Source organism: Aricia agestis, chromosome 2, assembly GCF_905147365.1.
Source record: "Aricia agestis chromosome 2, ilAriAges1.1, whole genome shotgun sequence".
NCBI classification, from domain to species: Eukaryota; Metazoa; Arthropoda; class Insecta; order Lepidoptera; family Lycaenidae; genus Aricia; species Aricia agestis.
The window spans coordinates 12461625-12477971 of NC_056407.1; the positions used below are offsets into that span (position 1 = coordinate 12461625).

A 16347-nucleotide genomic window follows, 5' to 3' on the forward strand; every position below is an offset into this window, starting at 1 on the left:
TACTCGGCCCGTAGCCATCGCGATTTATAGTTCGCCGGCTGAATCGATGGAGCAACAAAATACTGGGTGTTCTATGACCGACGATTAATGTTAGCATGACAAAAGATTTTACAACCGTATTGTTACTAAACGGCTCCACCCGAGGCTGCCAATTCGAGCGAGTATAATACGTTAACTGTGTGCTCGTATTAAATTTGATAACAAGTACGATAGGCGAATCGAATGGCCACATAAAACAAGTGCTTCAAAATTAAGCGGAGTACAACTACTACTTTAAATGTTTTCTTTCCTAAAATAACCTGGACTTTTCTTTATTTCTATTTCTGCGACCATCGGGAAAAATGGAATAATAAATGTTTCAAGCGCAGCCGGCCCTTAAAATTGACGACTTTGGAAACAATCGCGGGCTCTTGTTCGATCACTCGTTAACTGCCGGAGCTGGGAAACCTTTCGAGGGGGAAAATTAAGAAGAAAAATGTGAAGTATGCAAACAATGTAGACCGGGAGCCCTCTCGTTTCTCTAACTTTCGCTGTAAAGTTTGTCGACGTTTATTTATATTTTTCTTGATTAAAGACTCGCGACGACCTCAGAGTGAGTGACGCTACGTTTGAATATGAAGCGCAAGTATTTTATGTCGTCTTTTTTTTTAAAGTATGAAAACAAATATTACTGCATGTTTACTTTTATACTGCTTATTATTTTTCTTATATTTTTTGTAACTTGGCTTCTTTTTAAACCAAACGTCTATCTTTGTAACGCAATGCAATTAAAATAAACAGTTCTTGCATATTATGTTAGTTATCCATTTAAGGTAACTTAATAATTACAACTTAAATCTAACCTTCACTAAAATTTCATCAAATATAGATTCCACCATGTGGTCCAAATTCTGGCAGATGGTAAATGGCTGTTATATTTTATCGTAAACAAAATATCGAGTCGAGTGAGTAAGATAGTGTCGGGAGTCAGGACTCACAAGCGAACGGTCGACCGCTCGACCATCGAATGCGTAAATCAAGACGAGCTTAATTGATCGATACTGTTGATGCTGAGGAATAAATAACCTTCTGTGTTACATATTAATATAATTGCGTTATCATGAAATATTATCATTAAGGCAAGGAGTTCTAAAACCCTTGCTCTTTCCATATAATATTTTAGGCATTTTAAGTTTCCAGATCACTGTGGATTATTCTGTGGACTAATCTGAAGATTTGATAGTACAGTGACTGGATAAAGAATATTTCAATATTATGGATAAATAATTTTTGTACTTATGTAATTTCATTTCACTACCTCTGTAAGTACACTTTTACAGTAACAAACACATAATATGAAATATCTCAATAAAGATACGGTCATTGTCACAGTTATTTAGGACGTAGGTACCCATAATTTTTTTGTGAAACCAAAATTTCACAAAAAAAATCTACACTCAAAATATACAAGAAAATTGAGTGTGAATTGTGACGTTGAGAAGAGATTTGTACGTTAACGCTAAAAAGCGTCCAGAATTTTTGTAAGAAACAAGAAGTTGCAATTGCGAACGGCAGTAACATCTCGCAAGTCACCTAACAGTCGTTCGAAACAAATTGTCGCAGTCGCCATTGCGCACGGACTACAGAATAGGGTCGTTAAAAGAAGGAACTTTCGCCATAACCATTATCACTGTACCGCCCTTAGATTTTTGGTACGAAATTTTCGTGCAACTGTTAACAAAGTCGCTTATTTATAAGCGTTCCAGGCTTTTCTTACGTGACTCACCTTTTGTATCATTATTACGTTTTCGCTCACGTTTCTTATTAGGTTGTGAATTCGTGTCAATTCTTGATGTAATTATTTGATATTTTGCCTCACATTATTACTTCTTTATCCACAAAATCCCTAAACATCATGCTTTGAATTCGTTTCTCTTTCGCATTTCACAACATTTCATTTCGTGAAAGGTAAGAAGTAGTATAACAATTAAAAGCGGCCAAAAAAACTTGGCCACATTGTAAACTTCGAGTCCGGAGATCCTTAAACTACGTTAATTAACAACCTTTTAATTAAAATTCCTTTTGTCCGAGTGGAAAAATGCAGTTTTTTTAATGACGATGTTTCCGTTTTTTCTATTAAAAATGTAGTGTGTATTGGAAATAGGTAAAGATCTACTTTTAAAATATTGTAATAATAATATTATAATATCCTTCCCGAGGCCTTTCCAGCCAAAGCGAATCTAAATAACTCATTCGCGATAGTACGATTTCGTATTTTTTTTGAGATTTTGATTATTGATTGAGTGAAAATGAAAAAATATAATATCACAGTATCTATCATTTGTTTTTTTCAATTTTATTTGTATAAGATTCATTTGTTATGTGTATTGACTTTTTTTTTTTTTTTTTGACATAATACATGAAACAGGCACAAATCTATTACTTTTGCATATAATTATAATAATGTTTGTGAGAAAAATATTATTAGTATCATATTATGATTCATATTAAGATATAATGTGATGTAATAAAACAACTTGTTATGGAAGAATCGGATAGAAAAATTCATAATATGACTGAAACTGTTGATGAGCTGTAGCGATGACTTGCTCAAAAAGTTTCTGTTAAAATAGCTGAAAAACTCTCCTATGAAACGTCCATTTTAAAATGCATTCTAGAGAGTTCAACTTGAATTATTCAACTGTACGCTATGTACTGAGAATTTGATGAGATTCATAATACAAAGTTGTGTGTCGCCGGTGGAAGTACCTGAGCTGATGGCACGATTCGACGAACCGATGCGGCCGGAGAGACGATATTATTGTAATTGAATGGGCAACCGCCGGCGGCTGCGCTGCTCTGGAAAATTGATAAAGTTTCCACGAAAATTCACTGCCCACCGTCGCCAAATTTAAAACTCACGGACAGCAACATTTTATTGTATGCTGTTGCCAATGCGGCTGGCATTATTTTTTATGAATTTAGTTTAAGAAGCGAGAGTAGGCGCGAGAGAAATGCGTAGCTCGATTTTTATTCGGCGGTATCCGCTTCTCTGATATTTCACTAGATTTAGTTTAGTGAAATGACATATCACTAGATTTGTTTAGTAAGAAGACGTAAGAAACAAGAATATTCATATCCCTAGGGATTTCGGGATATCCCTGATATCTTCTTTTCCATGCGACATATACACATCCAAATTATTGTCACTTGGTTCTATTACACCGCGTATGATAGAGAGGTAGAAAAGTCCACCTTTTTACGGCTAAAATAGGTTACAAAATAAAAATAAGAAAATAGTAAAACGTGGAGTCGGGCAACAGCTCGTCAAGAAATCCAGTGTCTCGAAGGCCGTTTGAAACCACAATACAGCTGGCAGGTGTGCGAATTGAGATTGTTTCTCTACTATGTAAATATTAGTTAATTAAGAGCAAACCGGGGAAAGCAGTTAGTTCGGCGGCGAAGAAATGTTTGAGTTGAGACTGTGTTTAATAACCAGTGCTAACAGCGCCGCGCCTTAACTTGAGTTTCATACGCCTTCAAATAGAAATGGCTATAGAAATTCTCAATTTAAATCATCATTTGTAAGGTTCAGTACCTAAAAGTACTAATTACAGTAACTACAATGCATATACTGCAAAGTTGTGTGTCTGTGGTAGCTCTCAGTTACTTGAATACAACAGTCTTAAGTGACCGATATTATTGGTATACACATACAGATCTGTTATATTCTGTCTTAATACTGTTTGGATATCAAGTGAGCGCAAGTCCTATCAGCCAGCGCAACTATGAAATGCTTCATCTTGTTTTTAACCGACTTAAAAAATAGAGGAGGTTTCTTAATTCAACTGTATATACATTTTGTTTTAGTTTTTATGCCTTTATTATAATAAAAGTTGAAATGCTAAGAACCTTATATAAATAATATTATTATTATTTATGACCGAGAAAGATTAATGAGCACTTAGCATATTTCAAATTAAGTGATTTACTCAAAGCGCGATTCCCTGTTTTCTTTAAAAATAATTTATGTTATGTTTTGAAGATGGTAATTTGTTTGAATTTATATTCAAGCGTCCTCGATTCTTGACTGGGAATTAATATGTTCAGACTAAAGATCTCGGGTAGTATTTTTTTGTCTACTATTTCTGTTAAATGTTTAAAAAGCTCTGGTATAAACTGTATGTTGCTAGCAGTATCACTTATTACAATTACGACCTGTAATTTGCAAACCTTTAAGATGTGAGTATTCCCCTTTAAAAAGCTGGTTACACACTTGCAATTATTCTGATGTTGCGAGTGTCCGGGTGAAGTACTCGTGGTTGCTTCCCATTAGGTAACCCGATTTCACGTTTTTTTAAAAATTGTATATAACAAAAATACATAACCTCTCCTCCCTAAAATTATTAAGAGCTTACCTGACTCTAAAAATCAAACATCGTCCTTCTCTCTTCACACTCACGCCCGTCTGTCATATGCCAGGTGAAAAAGGACGGCGCGGAATCATCGCCGAGTTAGTTTTACTTGAATAAAAGACGAACTATTATGATTATGAAAAAAGTGTTTTGAGCAAATTTAGGTTTTATCAATACCTTTTTAGATATTAAAAAATATTAAAGAAAAGACAGCAAACTTCGAAGATCAAGCAAAAATGTGTCTAAAACAAGGTTTTTTGTAAAAAATAAACTATCGAGCATTTTTTGAGTAATCGTGTTTTCGTCTTGAGCATTTAATATTTATGAACTGAAGTTACTTGTGTCAAAAAAACAGTTTTCTAGAACTTACATGTTTTGAGATCTAGGTTAAAGTATGTAGTAAAGTTAGGGTCATATGGGCTCTTAAGTACTTTCAGCTATGAAAGTATGGAAGGGTCGTTGAGCAAATGCGAATGCTCGACGTGCGCTTCCAATTTTCATAGCAGAAATTTGTACTTAAATAATAGAGTATTAGAGATAAATATGCCGTAGGCAATAAACTTGTCGCGTCGCGACGATTCAACTATTATATCCCAGTATGTTGTGCCCTAGATAAATATCTAGTCCTCGCAAATCTTAAAGAAATAAAAACGTATTATAGTTCTTACTGCCGCGGCTGCCGGGCCTCTAATACGAAAAGTATTTTACTGCTAAATAAACATAGTTATTGACAATCGTATACTTTTATTGTTTTCCGCTACATCTGAAACGATCAGTAATTAATTCTTAATAGTCAATCCGACCTTAAATAGTAAGTAATATATCTTTCGGCGACTGGAATATAACAAAAATAAAGTTTATTTTAGCACGTTTTCCATATTCGATTTCCTAGTGGAAATATGATTTGGAATTCCGTGAGACTAGCGCAAACGTATGTTTTTTTCACGCGAACGCGCCGGCTTGCATTCGAAACGTAAGTGCGGAATTCGTTCCGTTCGAAAAGAAGCGAACATGTGCGCTAGTTAATGTATTTGCTACGTTTTCCGTATTCAGAAATTAGGATCCCACCAAAAACATTTTCATGTAAAAATGTTGCCAAGATGAGAACATAATATTATAGTTCGTCGTGTCAAAAAATAGTGAGATCGCATGTAGAGCCCATACAAAAAACACAAATTTTTGCCTAATTTTGCTCTATAATGGTACGGATGTAGGTTAAGTTGGGTTTGATAATTTTTATGTTGTTTCAGTACTAATATTATGTTACATACCAAATTTCAGCTTTCTAAGACTTCAGGAAGTACCCTAACAGTTTTGATGATCGGTGAGTCAGTGACCAAATTGTGGATTTTTGGACACCTATAAAATCTAAAGTATAATAGCTACGATATTCAAAATCTGCGCATTTAATAACTATACCCATGTCATTATATCTTAAAAATTTCAACTATCTGGCATTATTCAAACCAAAGTTACGAGGGTTCAAAAATACGAGGAAACGTTTCGAGAAAAGGTAGGTAGTGCCCTTGCGCGCTTCGCTTGGCTCATCTTGGCGGGCGCACTCCCGTGCCCCCAGATTTCCGAATATGGAAAACGTGTGTATGCGGCCAGCCTTTGTAAGCGTGCGTTATCAAAACGCGCGTCGATCGCTTGTCATCAGAACATGCCCTAATCTAGCTGGAGCCGAAGAGACATAGGTAGCAATTAATATTCCACACTGAGCCCTTTGAAGTTCAGAGCAAACGTCTAATTTGGTCCCTAATTGCCTGTCTGATTGTCAATGCGTAAAATAATGTGTTTCGATGCGGAATCGAAAGGGAAGATCGTTATAGTACAGGATGTGATGGTGGTTTTGATGGTTTATTTTATTTTCTAAAAGTGACCATTGATCAGTAGATCTTTAGTAAAAGTATTTATGAAAGTTGTAAGAGTAGTAGTAAATGAAGTAATAATAATGATTAGGTTCATTATTACCTGCTTGTAGTAGAGTTTGACAGCTGATTTGTTGTTTCCAAATTCATGCTGAAATTCATTCCAATATTGCGCAGTATTCGTACTTTTTGGCACAAAAACTATCCTTTGTCCTTTCTTGGGTCTAAAGTATCTTTGTACTTTCAGGTTTTATAGCTTTTTTACTTTTGTCAAGTGCATATTATAAACTAACTTACAACAATTGTTAAATAAGTTATAAGCATGCACATGCGGCTTAAAACGGGATCTAATGATATAATGGATAATATATATAATGGATGATGTAATGGATTGTCATAGTCGAGCTGAGTGAACTAATGAATGTCAAATAATATGAGTCCCCTTTTTATTTGCGTTCCAATACATGTAGCTTTGATTTCTTTTGCGGGTGGATCAATTTCTGACCTTTCTCTTTGACATTCAAAATCTTGATTCACTGATTACAGTACTTATAGGGATTCACCCCAATTCAATTTTGTTAATTAGATGACAACCTTACAAGTAAAAGTACTGTATCTGTGAGTGTACCTACATATCACATTTAAGTCAGTTAAAGAGTTGGGTTTTTAGTCTAGTAAGAAAATGTTTTAAGAATTTCACTACTTGTTGACCTACCACCGGTTTAAGGACTAACATTGCGAGAAGAATCATTTAAATTGTCATGTTTAAATAGTGTTCAAAAGGTTTAATTTTAAGTAACCATGTTAAAAAAGGTCTGATAAAAATCGTCCAACATCTGTTTTTAGGGTTCCGTAGCCAAATAGCAAAAAACGGAACCCTTATAGATTCGTCATGTCTATCTGTCAGTCTGTCTGTCTGTCTGTCCATCTATATGTCACAGCCACTTTTCCCCGAAACTATAAGAGCTATACTATTGAAACTTGGTAAGTAGATGTAGTCTGTGAACCGCTTTAAGATTTTGATACAAAAATGGAAAAATTATTAAAAATTTAAGGGGTCCCCATAGGTACAACTGAAACCAAAAAATTTCAAAAATCTTAAATTGAGGTTTTTAATATCATTTTTTTCTAACCTGAATCGTTTGCGAGAGAGACTCTTCCAAAGTGGTAAAATGTGTGTGGGGGGGACACACATTTTACCACTTTGGAGGAGTCTCCCTCCAACTTCTTAAGTGGGGGCATGATAATTCTAAAAAAAATATATGATGTACATTACTATAAAAACTACCAACGAAAATTGGTTTGAACGAGATCTAGCTAGTAGTTTTTTTTCACGTCATAAATAGTAAACCTTAATTTAACTTTCATTAAATCAACTGAAATATAAAAATAAATCGAAAACCTTTTAAATTTCATACACATAAACCTTATAGCTGCTGCGGAACCCTTCATGGGCGAGTCCAACTCGCACTTGGCCGGTTTTTTTAACCTTTGAATAACGTTGTGACTTGTAACGTAACAAACGGTGCACATTCCTGAATTGTGCCTATCGAATTTTTTGAAATCGGCGTGAAATTAGCAACGTCTCTAAGAAAAAGTTCGAAATTTTAATAGTAGGCTCAAGTATATTATTTTCACACAATCTTTATACTATAACAACGTTCAACAGTTTTAGCCGTTAAGCGTCGTTTTGCCTATTAGTATCTATATATTGAGAGGGAAAAACTTTGTATCCCTTTTGACGAAAAATGTGGAAACGTAGGTGAATGAAATTTTGCAGAGTTATAGCTTATATGGTGAAGGAGTGCATCGAGCTAATATTATTTTGAAATTATGCTTTCATCACACATTTTTTTAGCTAATAAAACATTTCACACACTACAATACGCATACTCAAGAAGATGACAGATTTTTGAGTGTCAAACCTATACATACGAATTATACTCTTTTATTTATGGTTGAAGTCTGTTGACAACAAGTTGACAAATTGAAAATTGATTACAGTTTTTTTATTGAATCTAAGATACTATTAGACACTGCTTACACGGCCAGTCTGAGATCAGCTGAGTCCCAGAGACGAGAGTTGAGAAAAAATATTATGATATGGTCAATATTTTTTAACAAATTAAAAGTAGCAGTCCTAATGTGTTTGAAACTAAGGTCGAATATCGACCATTGGGCGATCTCTAGTAAATGTTGAAAGGTATCAATTAGCTACAGGCTAGGAAGAACGTTAGTAACAGTATGTGGGGTATGACCTGGGGGTCCGGGGCGGCGGCGGAAAACATTGCGGGGAGGAAATTACGTTTCCTCAGCGACTGTACTGGCAAAGGTCGACGGGTGTTCCTAATTTGCTGAATAATTGCGGGAACAAACTCCACTGAGACGCGGGGGAAATCTCACGGAACGCTATTGCCTTTCGAACTGTTGTGCACATTTCATTTTATTTTTTGAGCGTTTCGATTTTTCGAATCTGTATTGTGACCATAAAGTTAATATACCTAGCGCAATAGAGAAACAAAGGCCTGAGCAAGAGAGATGTCACTATCAGTAACACTGCGTGGTAAAAAGAGACGTGTGATACATGACAGCAGCACTCTTTTTTTGACGTCCAGTCGGCACGTGCCGCACGTAGACAATTTAATCTCATAGAAATCATGTTCAATCATGCTTGTGTAAGTGTATACGTACACATATTTTGACACACAGATGAAACCAATTTCGGTTTCGTTTGACAGCTCGAGATTGTTGCTCTATTCCGCTAGAAGGTATATTAACATTATGATTGTGACTTTTTACAAGTCAATTTTGTCAAAGGCCTGAAAAATAAATGTTCATTTCGCAAACAACTTTTTTCATTTTGATCCGACTTCCAAAAAGGAAGAGCTTATAATTTATATTATGTTCGGCTGTGGATATATTTTTTGCCATTAATGATTTCGCTTTGGAATTCTCAAATCTATCGCAGGACATTAAGCATTACAATATTCAATCAATGTTGTTTCAAATTAATCAAAACTATTTTGTGTGATAACAGGACACAAAATACTTCCATTTAATTAAATTATTGCCCAATAGCGAAATACCTTTTGCCGATTCCGTGCAATTACGAGACCGAGGTTACAATGAAATTTCTAAATGGCGAAATTCAAAACAGAAATAACTCATCACCGAGCCAAAGCAAAAGTTGGGCGAATGAAAATTAATGAAATTCTCTACACCGACCGACCATTTACGCGAGCTGTGTTCGGAAACAAACGAACCGGGGTCTCTTGGCCGGCGTCAGTGGAACGGAAAAATTTGTTATATTCTAACCGACTCGGAACGGAATTTTAACAAACCGGACTAATAGCCAACCAACCCTGGACAATGCCTCCAAATTCTAACTTGCGTAAAAAATAATGCGATATAGTTTGTTGTGGATTTATATCATATTTGAATTGCATTATTTTATTTAAAAGTAGCAAATACGAATAAATGATTTGATTTTTTGTGTCAATTATTATGCTATTTCATTAACCTTTTTATGCGTTTGTGTACAGCATTATTATTAAGGTTTCAAATTAGTAAAGAAAGACTAAATATTGTGGGATATGTGTGTGGTGGCCAAAGGAAGATCTTCCGACCGAGCTAGGTGGTATGCTCGGTCAGGCCGCAGCCCACGTGATACATTTCAGCTGTCGTATATATATATACCTACCGACACACTTAGAAAACTTCGATAGCGCGATGCAGGAATGTTAGGCGAATTGTGGGTACCGCCACAATATAATTGTACAATGGCAACCTAAATAACAAACATTAAATAATATTATAATAATCGAAAGTCATAACCAGTCAGAAATTGGAAAAAAATTAGAAGCCCAATTTTGCATGAAACGCCGATAAAATTAAATTGATTCTGTCAAACATGATTCCGTCGTAAAAATATAAGCGGATAAGAAAAATGTCTACGTGAAATTAAGGTTGGCTTAAAAGACTGACTTCTAATGTCACATAATGGCTTTCCAATTTACGAGGAAATGCCGACGTAATTTATTCGCGTCGTCGGAATACTGACAATAACCTTTATTAAAACCTTCGTCGAAAATATGGCAATCGAATGGGGGAGCGTTCGAGAAAAAAATTCTCCATTCGGGGAGCGCCTAAAGAGTGAGGGACCTTTTCGTGATGTCGATTCGCGTGTCCATTGAAAAAATTGCAATTTATGTGCTCTGAATAGTCAATGCAAACAAATTACTGCTACCGACCGGTCCTGTAAAGGAAGGGTTAGCATTAATCTTTTTAGGCTACAACTTTGTTTTATATTCAGTTCTTAGAACTTAAGGCTGAAGCTAGTTTTTTTTCTTTTACGTACGTACTTTGGTGTTGAAGAATTACTTGCTATGGCATAGTAGCGTAACGCGTAACTACGCGATAGTAATGTTAAGCCGCGTCCTCCTCCGAAACGGCTTTACTGATTTTAACCAAATTTTATATGCATATTCAGTGGGTCTGAGAATCGGCTACGGGGTACTTTTAATATTGATAAGTGCATTTGTTGAATAAATAATAGTAAATTATTACAAGTCGAGACCGACGGCGACCATTTTTGTACGACGGGATAGCGATGGACGTTGCCATGGTGACATACTTATTTTGTCACTTCAATAAAATACGTAATATGGGCGAAATCAATGATGTTTTTTTATAATAAAATACTTATCACTGGGCGAAATACTTTAGATGGCAAAACAACTTTGCCAGGGACAGCTAGTATTATTATAACTAGAGATCGCCCAATGGTCGAAATTCGACCTTACTTGCAACGAATTAGGACTACTACCTATATTTTGTAAAAAATATTGACTTCCTCATAGTTTTTTTCAATTCTTGTCTCTGGGACCCAACTGATCTCAGACTGGCCGTTTAAGCATTGTCTAATAGTATCTAAAATTAAATAAAAAAAAAACAATACTTAATCCATTTTCAATTTGTCAACTTAATGTCAACAGACTTCAACCATAAAGAGTGTAATTCGTATGTATAGGCTTGTCACTCAAAAATATGTCATTTTTCCTAGTGTGTGTAACGTTTTATTTGTTAAAAATATATATGATAAAAGCATAATTTTAAAATAATATTAGCTCGATGCACTCCTTCACCATATAAACTATAACTGTGCGAAATTTCATGCACCTACGTTTCCCCATTTTTCGTAAAAAGGGTTACAAAGTTTTTCTCTCACGTATTAATATATAGATATTCATGCGCGTAAAAGGTACAAGTAGCAATAAGTTTAAATTACTACGTGTTCACCGACAGGCGACAAGTGACAACATAGCTTAAGTAGGTACTAAAGGCATATAAATACGGCCTAATGAGCCTACCATTTAAGTATTGTAAGAACGCAACTCGCTCGGTGTTTCACATAAAGAGTTACATAAATGTTTGGCGAGCGACAGAACTACTCAGCACTTGGCAGCCTCCAGCCATTGTAAACCATTATCTGTTGAATTGTTATAATGGAATTTAAACATAGTGGAAACTTTGCGATATTTTAAATTGACTTTCCGAAAATGTTCCGGCGTATTTTTGTGTTTGAAAACTATGACTTTATGGAGCAGTTATTTACTAACTGCAATTTAGAGGATTTTAATAAAATATACAGTGTGTAACGAAAATAAGTGATAATACTTTAGGGTGTCTACGTGTTCCTTATAGAGAGTTCACTGTGAAAGTAGCAGCGCTGAAAGACCAAAAATTTTTTTCACTTTTGTATGGGGAAACTCGTGACGCTCGGACCCTTGCCCATACAAAAGTGAAAAAATTTTTTGGTCTTTCAGCGCTGCTACTTTCACAGTGAACTCTCTACAAGGAACACGTACACACCTTTAAGTATTATCACTTATTTTTGTTACACCCTGTATAGCCTATTATGATTACAAGAATGTGCAAGTCGTCCACAGTTATAGGGCTATTCTAGAGATTTTAACTACGTTTAATGCGTCAATTAATTATAACAACGTAATAATATTATAATAGATTATGCAGACCATGTTTAATGAAGAGATTAAACAATATGGTAAATTCACGCAGCAATCCTATTTAGTAACATTGCTAAACATAAACTTTAGGCACCTTCTCGTTGTAATCTTACCGTAGAACTTAGAAGATGATAGAAATGTTGTCGTGTCTTATATTTTCTGTGATAATTAATTTTATAAATCGTCTCCAAGTCAAATTCGAAGTACACCAAATCTTCTACCTTCTCAGTTCTCTTTGACCTACCGAATCTATCGCAACTGCCATCCTCACTCATATTATTCCTACCATTAGGGACAAAGTGAATAAACCATAGTGTATCAGTGCTGTCGTGTTAAGCCGGAGTGCATAAGTGTAGGGAGTGCTTAAATATGTCGAGAAGATGTCACAGCCGGACAGGACGCTGACCCGCGGTCTGAGCAAACATCGGAGGGCGCGCGTGTGAGTGTCAGGTGGCGATGTCGCGGGGGACGGGGGTGCCCCCGCGCTTATCAGGAGATAAGGCGTCGGCTGATAACGGCGCCGCACTCGCAAACGCAGGCGAGTCCTCACCGTGACCAGGCCGCTTGGAAGCCAGCGGCCGCCGCCCGCCATGCTGCACTCACTGAACGCACTTGCCGGCAAGATATCGCCGGGCGGCGGCCTCGACTCAAACGCGAACAGGCACTCGCACCCCAACAGGAACCACAAGGCGTCGTCGCCTTCGTCGCCATACTCCAAGACGAAGTAAGTGCCTATCTCGCATATAACCTCTTAAGGGTCAATTCAGAACGCAACGCGACGCGTAGATGCATTTCTATAGATTTGACAGACTTGAATGACGTCTCACGCAATTGAAGTCTGTCACTTCAATACAGGAATGCATCTACGCACCGCGTTGCATTCTGAATTGACCCTTAGCGATCGACTAGACGAGAAAGCATCATAGACAATATCCACTTTGATAGATGTCAATGTCTATGATTTCCATTCTTGTTTGGTCGATGGATCAGTTACCTGTATCTTCGTCGTGTTTAACCGAGGACTGAGTGTAAGCTTAGGGCATTTTTTACCGTGAGGACATTACCCACAGTTTATATGGCAACGAAACAGCGCCTCTATTGGCAAACAATGGTAACAGATTTGATGCTATCTAACAAAATCTGAGTTCTTACGTTGAGAAGTACCTAAGGGCTCCCACACATAACTGCGTTTTGTGCGAGTTCCCATCGCAATGTCATTTTTATTATGAGTTTTGTCGCAGATATTTGTGTGGAAGCCCTAAAACATTATTATTATACCTACTCAGCATCAGCACACTGTCTCGCGGCTAAGTATCCAACGCATGTCAGATGATTTTGGATTGTACTCGTAATGAGACTATTAAAGTGGTTAAGCACTTCGTTAGCTAGATACGTCGCAAAATAGGGAATTTAATAATATTTTTTATGGCTTTTTTTTAAGTCAATTTGCTTATTAACATTGAGTACCTGACAGAAAAGAATCACCCCATGATTTCGAGCATCCGTTACTCGTTAATAAGTTGACGAACGTTATTATTATTTTCGAATATATTTTGAGGCTGCAAAGTCTTCAGAAAATCGCGAAATACAATTTACATAATTGACGTGATATTTACATAAAAAACAGATCTGAAGAGGTTTTATAAGCAATCCAAAAAATAATTTCGTCTTGATCTATTCTGGTAACAAAAATGAAGTCAACATTGGAAATCATTACTTCCGTAATGAAGGAAAATCTCGATAAGAAATAATTTCCTCGAAGACAACGTACTATTTAGGGCGAGATGAATATTCATGCCGCATTTTGTAATGTTTGAGTTGCCGGCTGGTGACGGCGCGCGGCGTCTATCATTTTAGCTAAATGAAAGTTTATTTTGGCTTTTTGTGGCCATTTAATGGTACCATTATCATGAACGACTCAAACAAGTAACATTGTTAGTGAAATTATTTTAATTTCGTCTTTTGACTAATTGAATAGAACAACATTTTTATTGATGATTTACGCGAATACTGTGCTGTGTGCAGTGTAAAATGTTAGACACTTAGGGTCAATCAATGGCAGCGCAGCGGCGAGCATTTTCAGTGTCATATGATTTTCAAGTTTATCTTCATTATTGTAGTATATAGTATCCCTTGAAAACCTTGGCCATTTCACCCATTTTTAGCAGAACACTTTTCTTGGACAAAATCTATTATTGTCTAAAAAATGAGGTAGTATCTAGTAGCACACAGTTTCATTATTTTTCTTGCGTCATGCAACTTGGATAATTGCATCATACACGTATCACAATGTATAATTTGTTTAATTGTTGAATTTGACTCGTGTTTTAAGGAATCTCTTTTTTGAAAGTGCCGTCTTGTGACAATTACGGCCTATACAAGGTACTTGAAAATCAACAATGTGGTCCTCACTTCTTAGACAGTCTCTACCCCACTTACGTTTTTACTCTCACCATCATTTGCGTCGTGAAAAGGAGGCATTAGAGTAGTTTGAAGAGGAAAGGTCGACTCACACTTCACCTCACTTGAACTTATTTATCTATAACGAGCTTTTGCCCGCGGCTTCGCTCGTGTTAAAAAGTATTATTATAATATACAAACTTTCATCCCCTATTTGAACCCCTTGGGGTTGGAATTTATCAAAATCCTTTCTTAGCGGATGCCTACGTCATAACATCTACCTGCATGCCAAATTTCAAAATTTCAGCCTGATCCGTCCAGTGGTTTGGGCTGTGCGTTGATAGATCACTATGTCAATCAGTCAGTCACCTTTGAGTTTTATATATTAAAGATAGATAGATTCCGTACTACTATAGAGCAAAATTAGGCCAAAAATTGTGTTTTTGTATGGGAGTCCCCGTTAATGTTTAATTTTATTTTAATATTATTATTAAATATTAAAATAAACATAAAACTAAGAATCTTGAGAAAAAATCAAGTACCTATCTGTTGGCATTATTGATATAGAGCCAAAAAGGCCAAAAAAATCACGTTTATTGCATGGGAGCCCTCCTAAAATATTAATTTTATTTTGTTTTTAGTATTTGTTGTTATAGCGACAACAGATATACACAATCTGTGAAAATTTCAGAACTCTAACTATAGCAGTTCTTGAGTTACAGCCTGGAGACAGACGGACAGACATCGAAGTCTCAGTAAATAGGGTCCCGTTTTTACCCTTTGGGTACGGAACCCTAAAAATGTAACGTTTTCACGTGCGTGAATTTTGGTGCAACATAATCTGCTCGCATCCTAGTGTATTAAACCACAAAAATATGAAACCAAATTTTTTTTTTGAATTGATTAAAATATATTTCATTTTTCATAATATTATATAATAGTAATTATTACTTTATCTTCTTATATATAAAAATGGATTTTTAAATGTGTTAGTCGCGCTAAAACTCGAAAACGGCTGAACGGATTGGGCTGATTTTAGTCTTAAAATATTCGTAGAAGTCCTGGGAAGGTTTTAAAGTGACACGAAGTTCACCGGTACAGCTAGTATACAATAATATAAACCTACTAATTTATATTAGACAGGTACAAAGAGTGATATGATTTGTACGCTAAAAATGTTCTCACCGTGATCGGTGATACCGAATTTGAGTCATGTTCTATTCGGTGCGAGCTAATCAGATAAGAATTATCTAGTTCAGCCTGTAGTATCTCACTTATACCATAAATAGAGGGAATGAAAGTACGGCGTATAGTTAGGGCTTGGTAACGGCCCAAGCGTGGGTCGAAGCATAAGGTCGAACCACCGAAAGTGGCCAAAGCCGCAACCTCGATCCAACACTTCAACACTCAACAAGTCCAAAATATTTGTTCATTAACAATAATAACATATTAATATTATGTTGAAACACTTATTTGTATACGACTATTAATTACTTAAAAATCATTGGATATGTCCAATCTTAGTGAAATTGAGCCTAAAATTACTAACTAGTCGAAGCTATGACTAAGTTTCAAATGATTCTACATACCTATATAGTTACATTCATCGTTGTTGATCTTGACTTCAAGCAGTTGAGCTCACTGCCGATACATATC

The 16347-nt window shown here is 36.0% G+C and overlaps 1 protein-coding gene across 6 annotated transcripts in view; it reads left to right on the plus strand.

Annotated features, from left to right (window-relative positions):
• LOC121740021 (CUGBP Elav-like family member 1) overlaps positions 1-16347 on the plus strand; it is a 364655-nt gene that overhangs the window by 205268 nt on the left and 143040 nt on the right. For 3 of the 6 annotated variants that reach the window (XM_042132695.1, XM_042132696.1, XM_042132697.1), the window contains exon 1: positions 12584-13015. The exons of the other annotated variants lie outside the window; for them this stretch is intronic. In XM_042132695.1, coding sequence (XP_041988629.1) covers positions 12882-13015 — 134 coding nt within the window. In that variant the 5' untranslated portion in view covers positions 12584-12881. Of the gene's footprint in view, positions 1-12583; positions 13016-16347 lie in introns of those variants that run through there. 6 annotated transcript variants of the gene reach the window in all.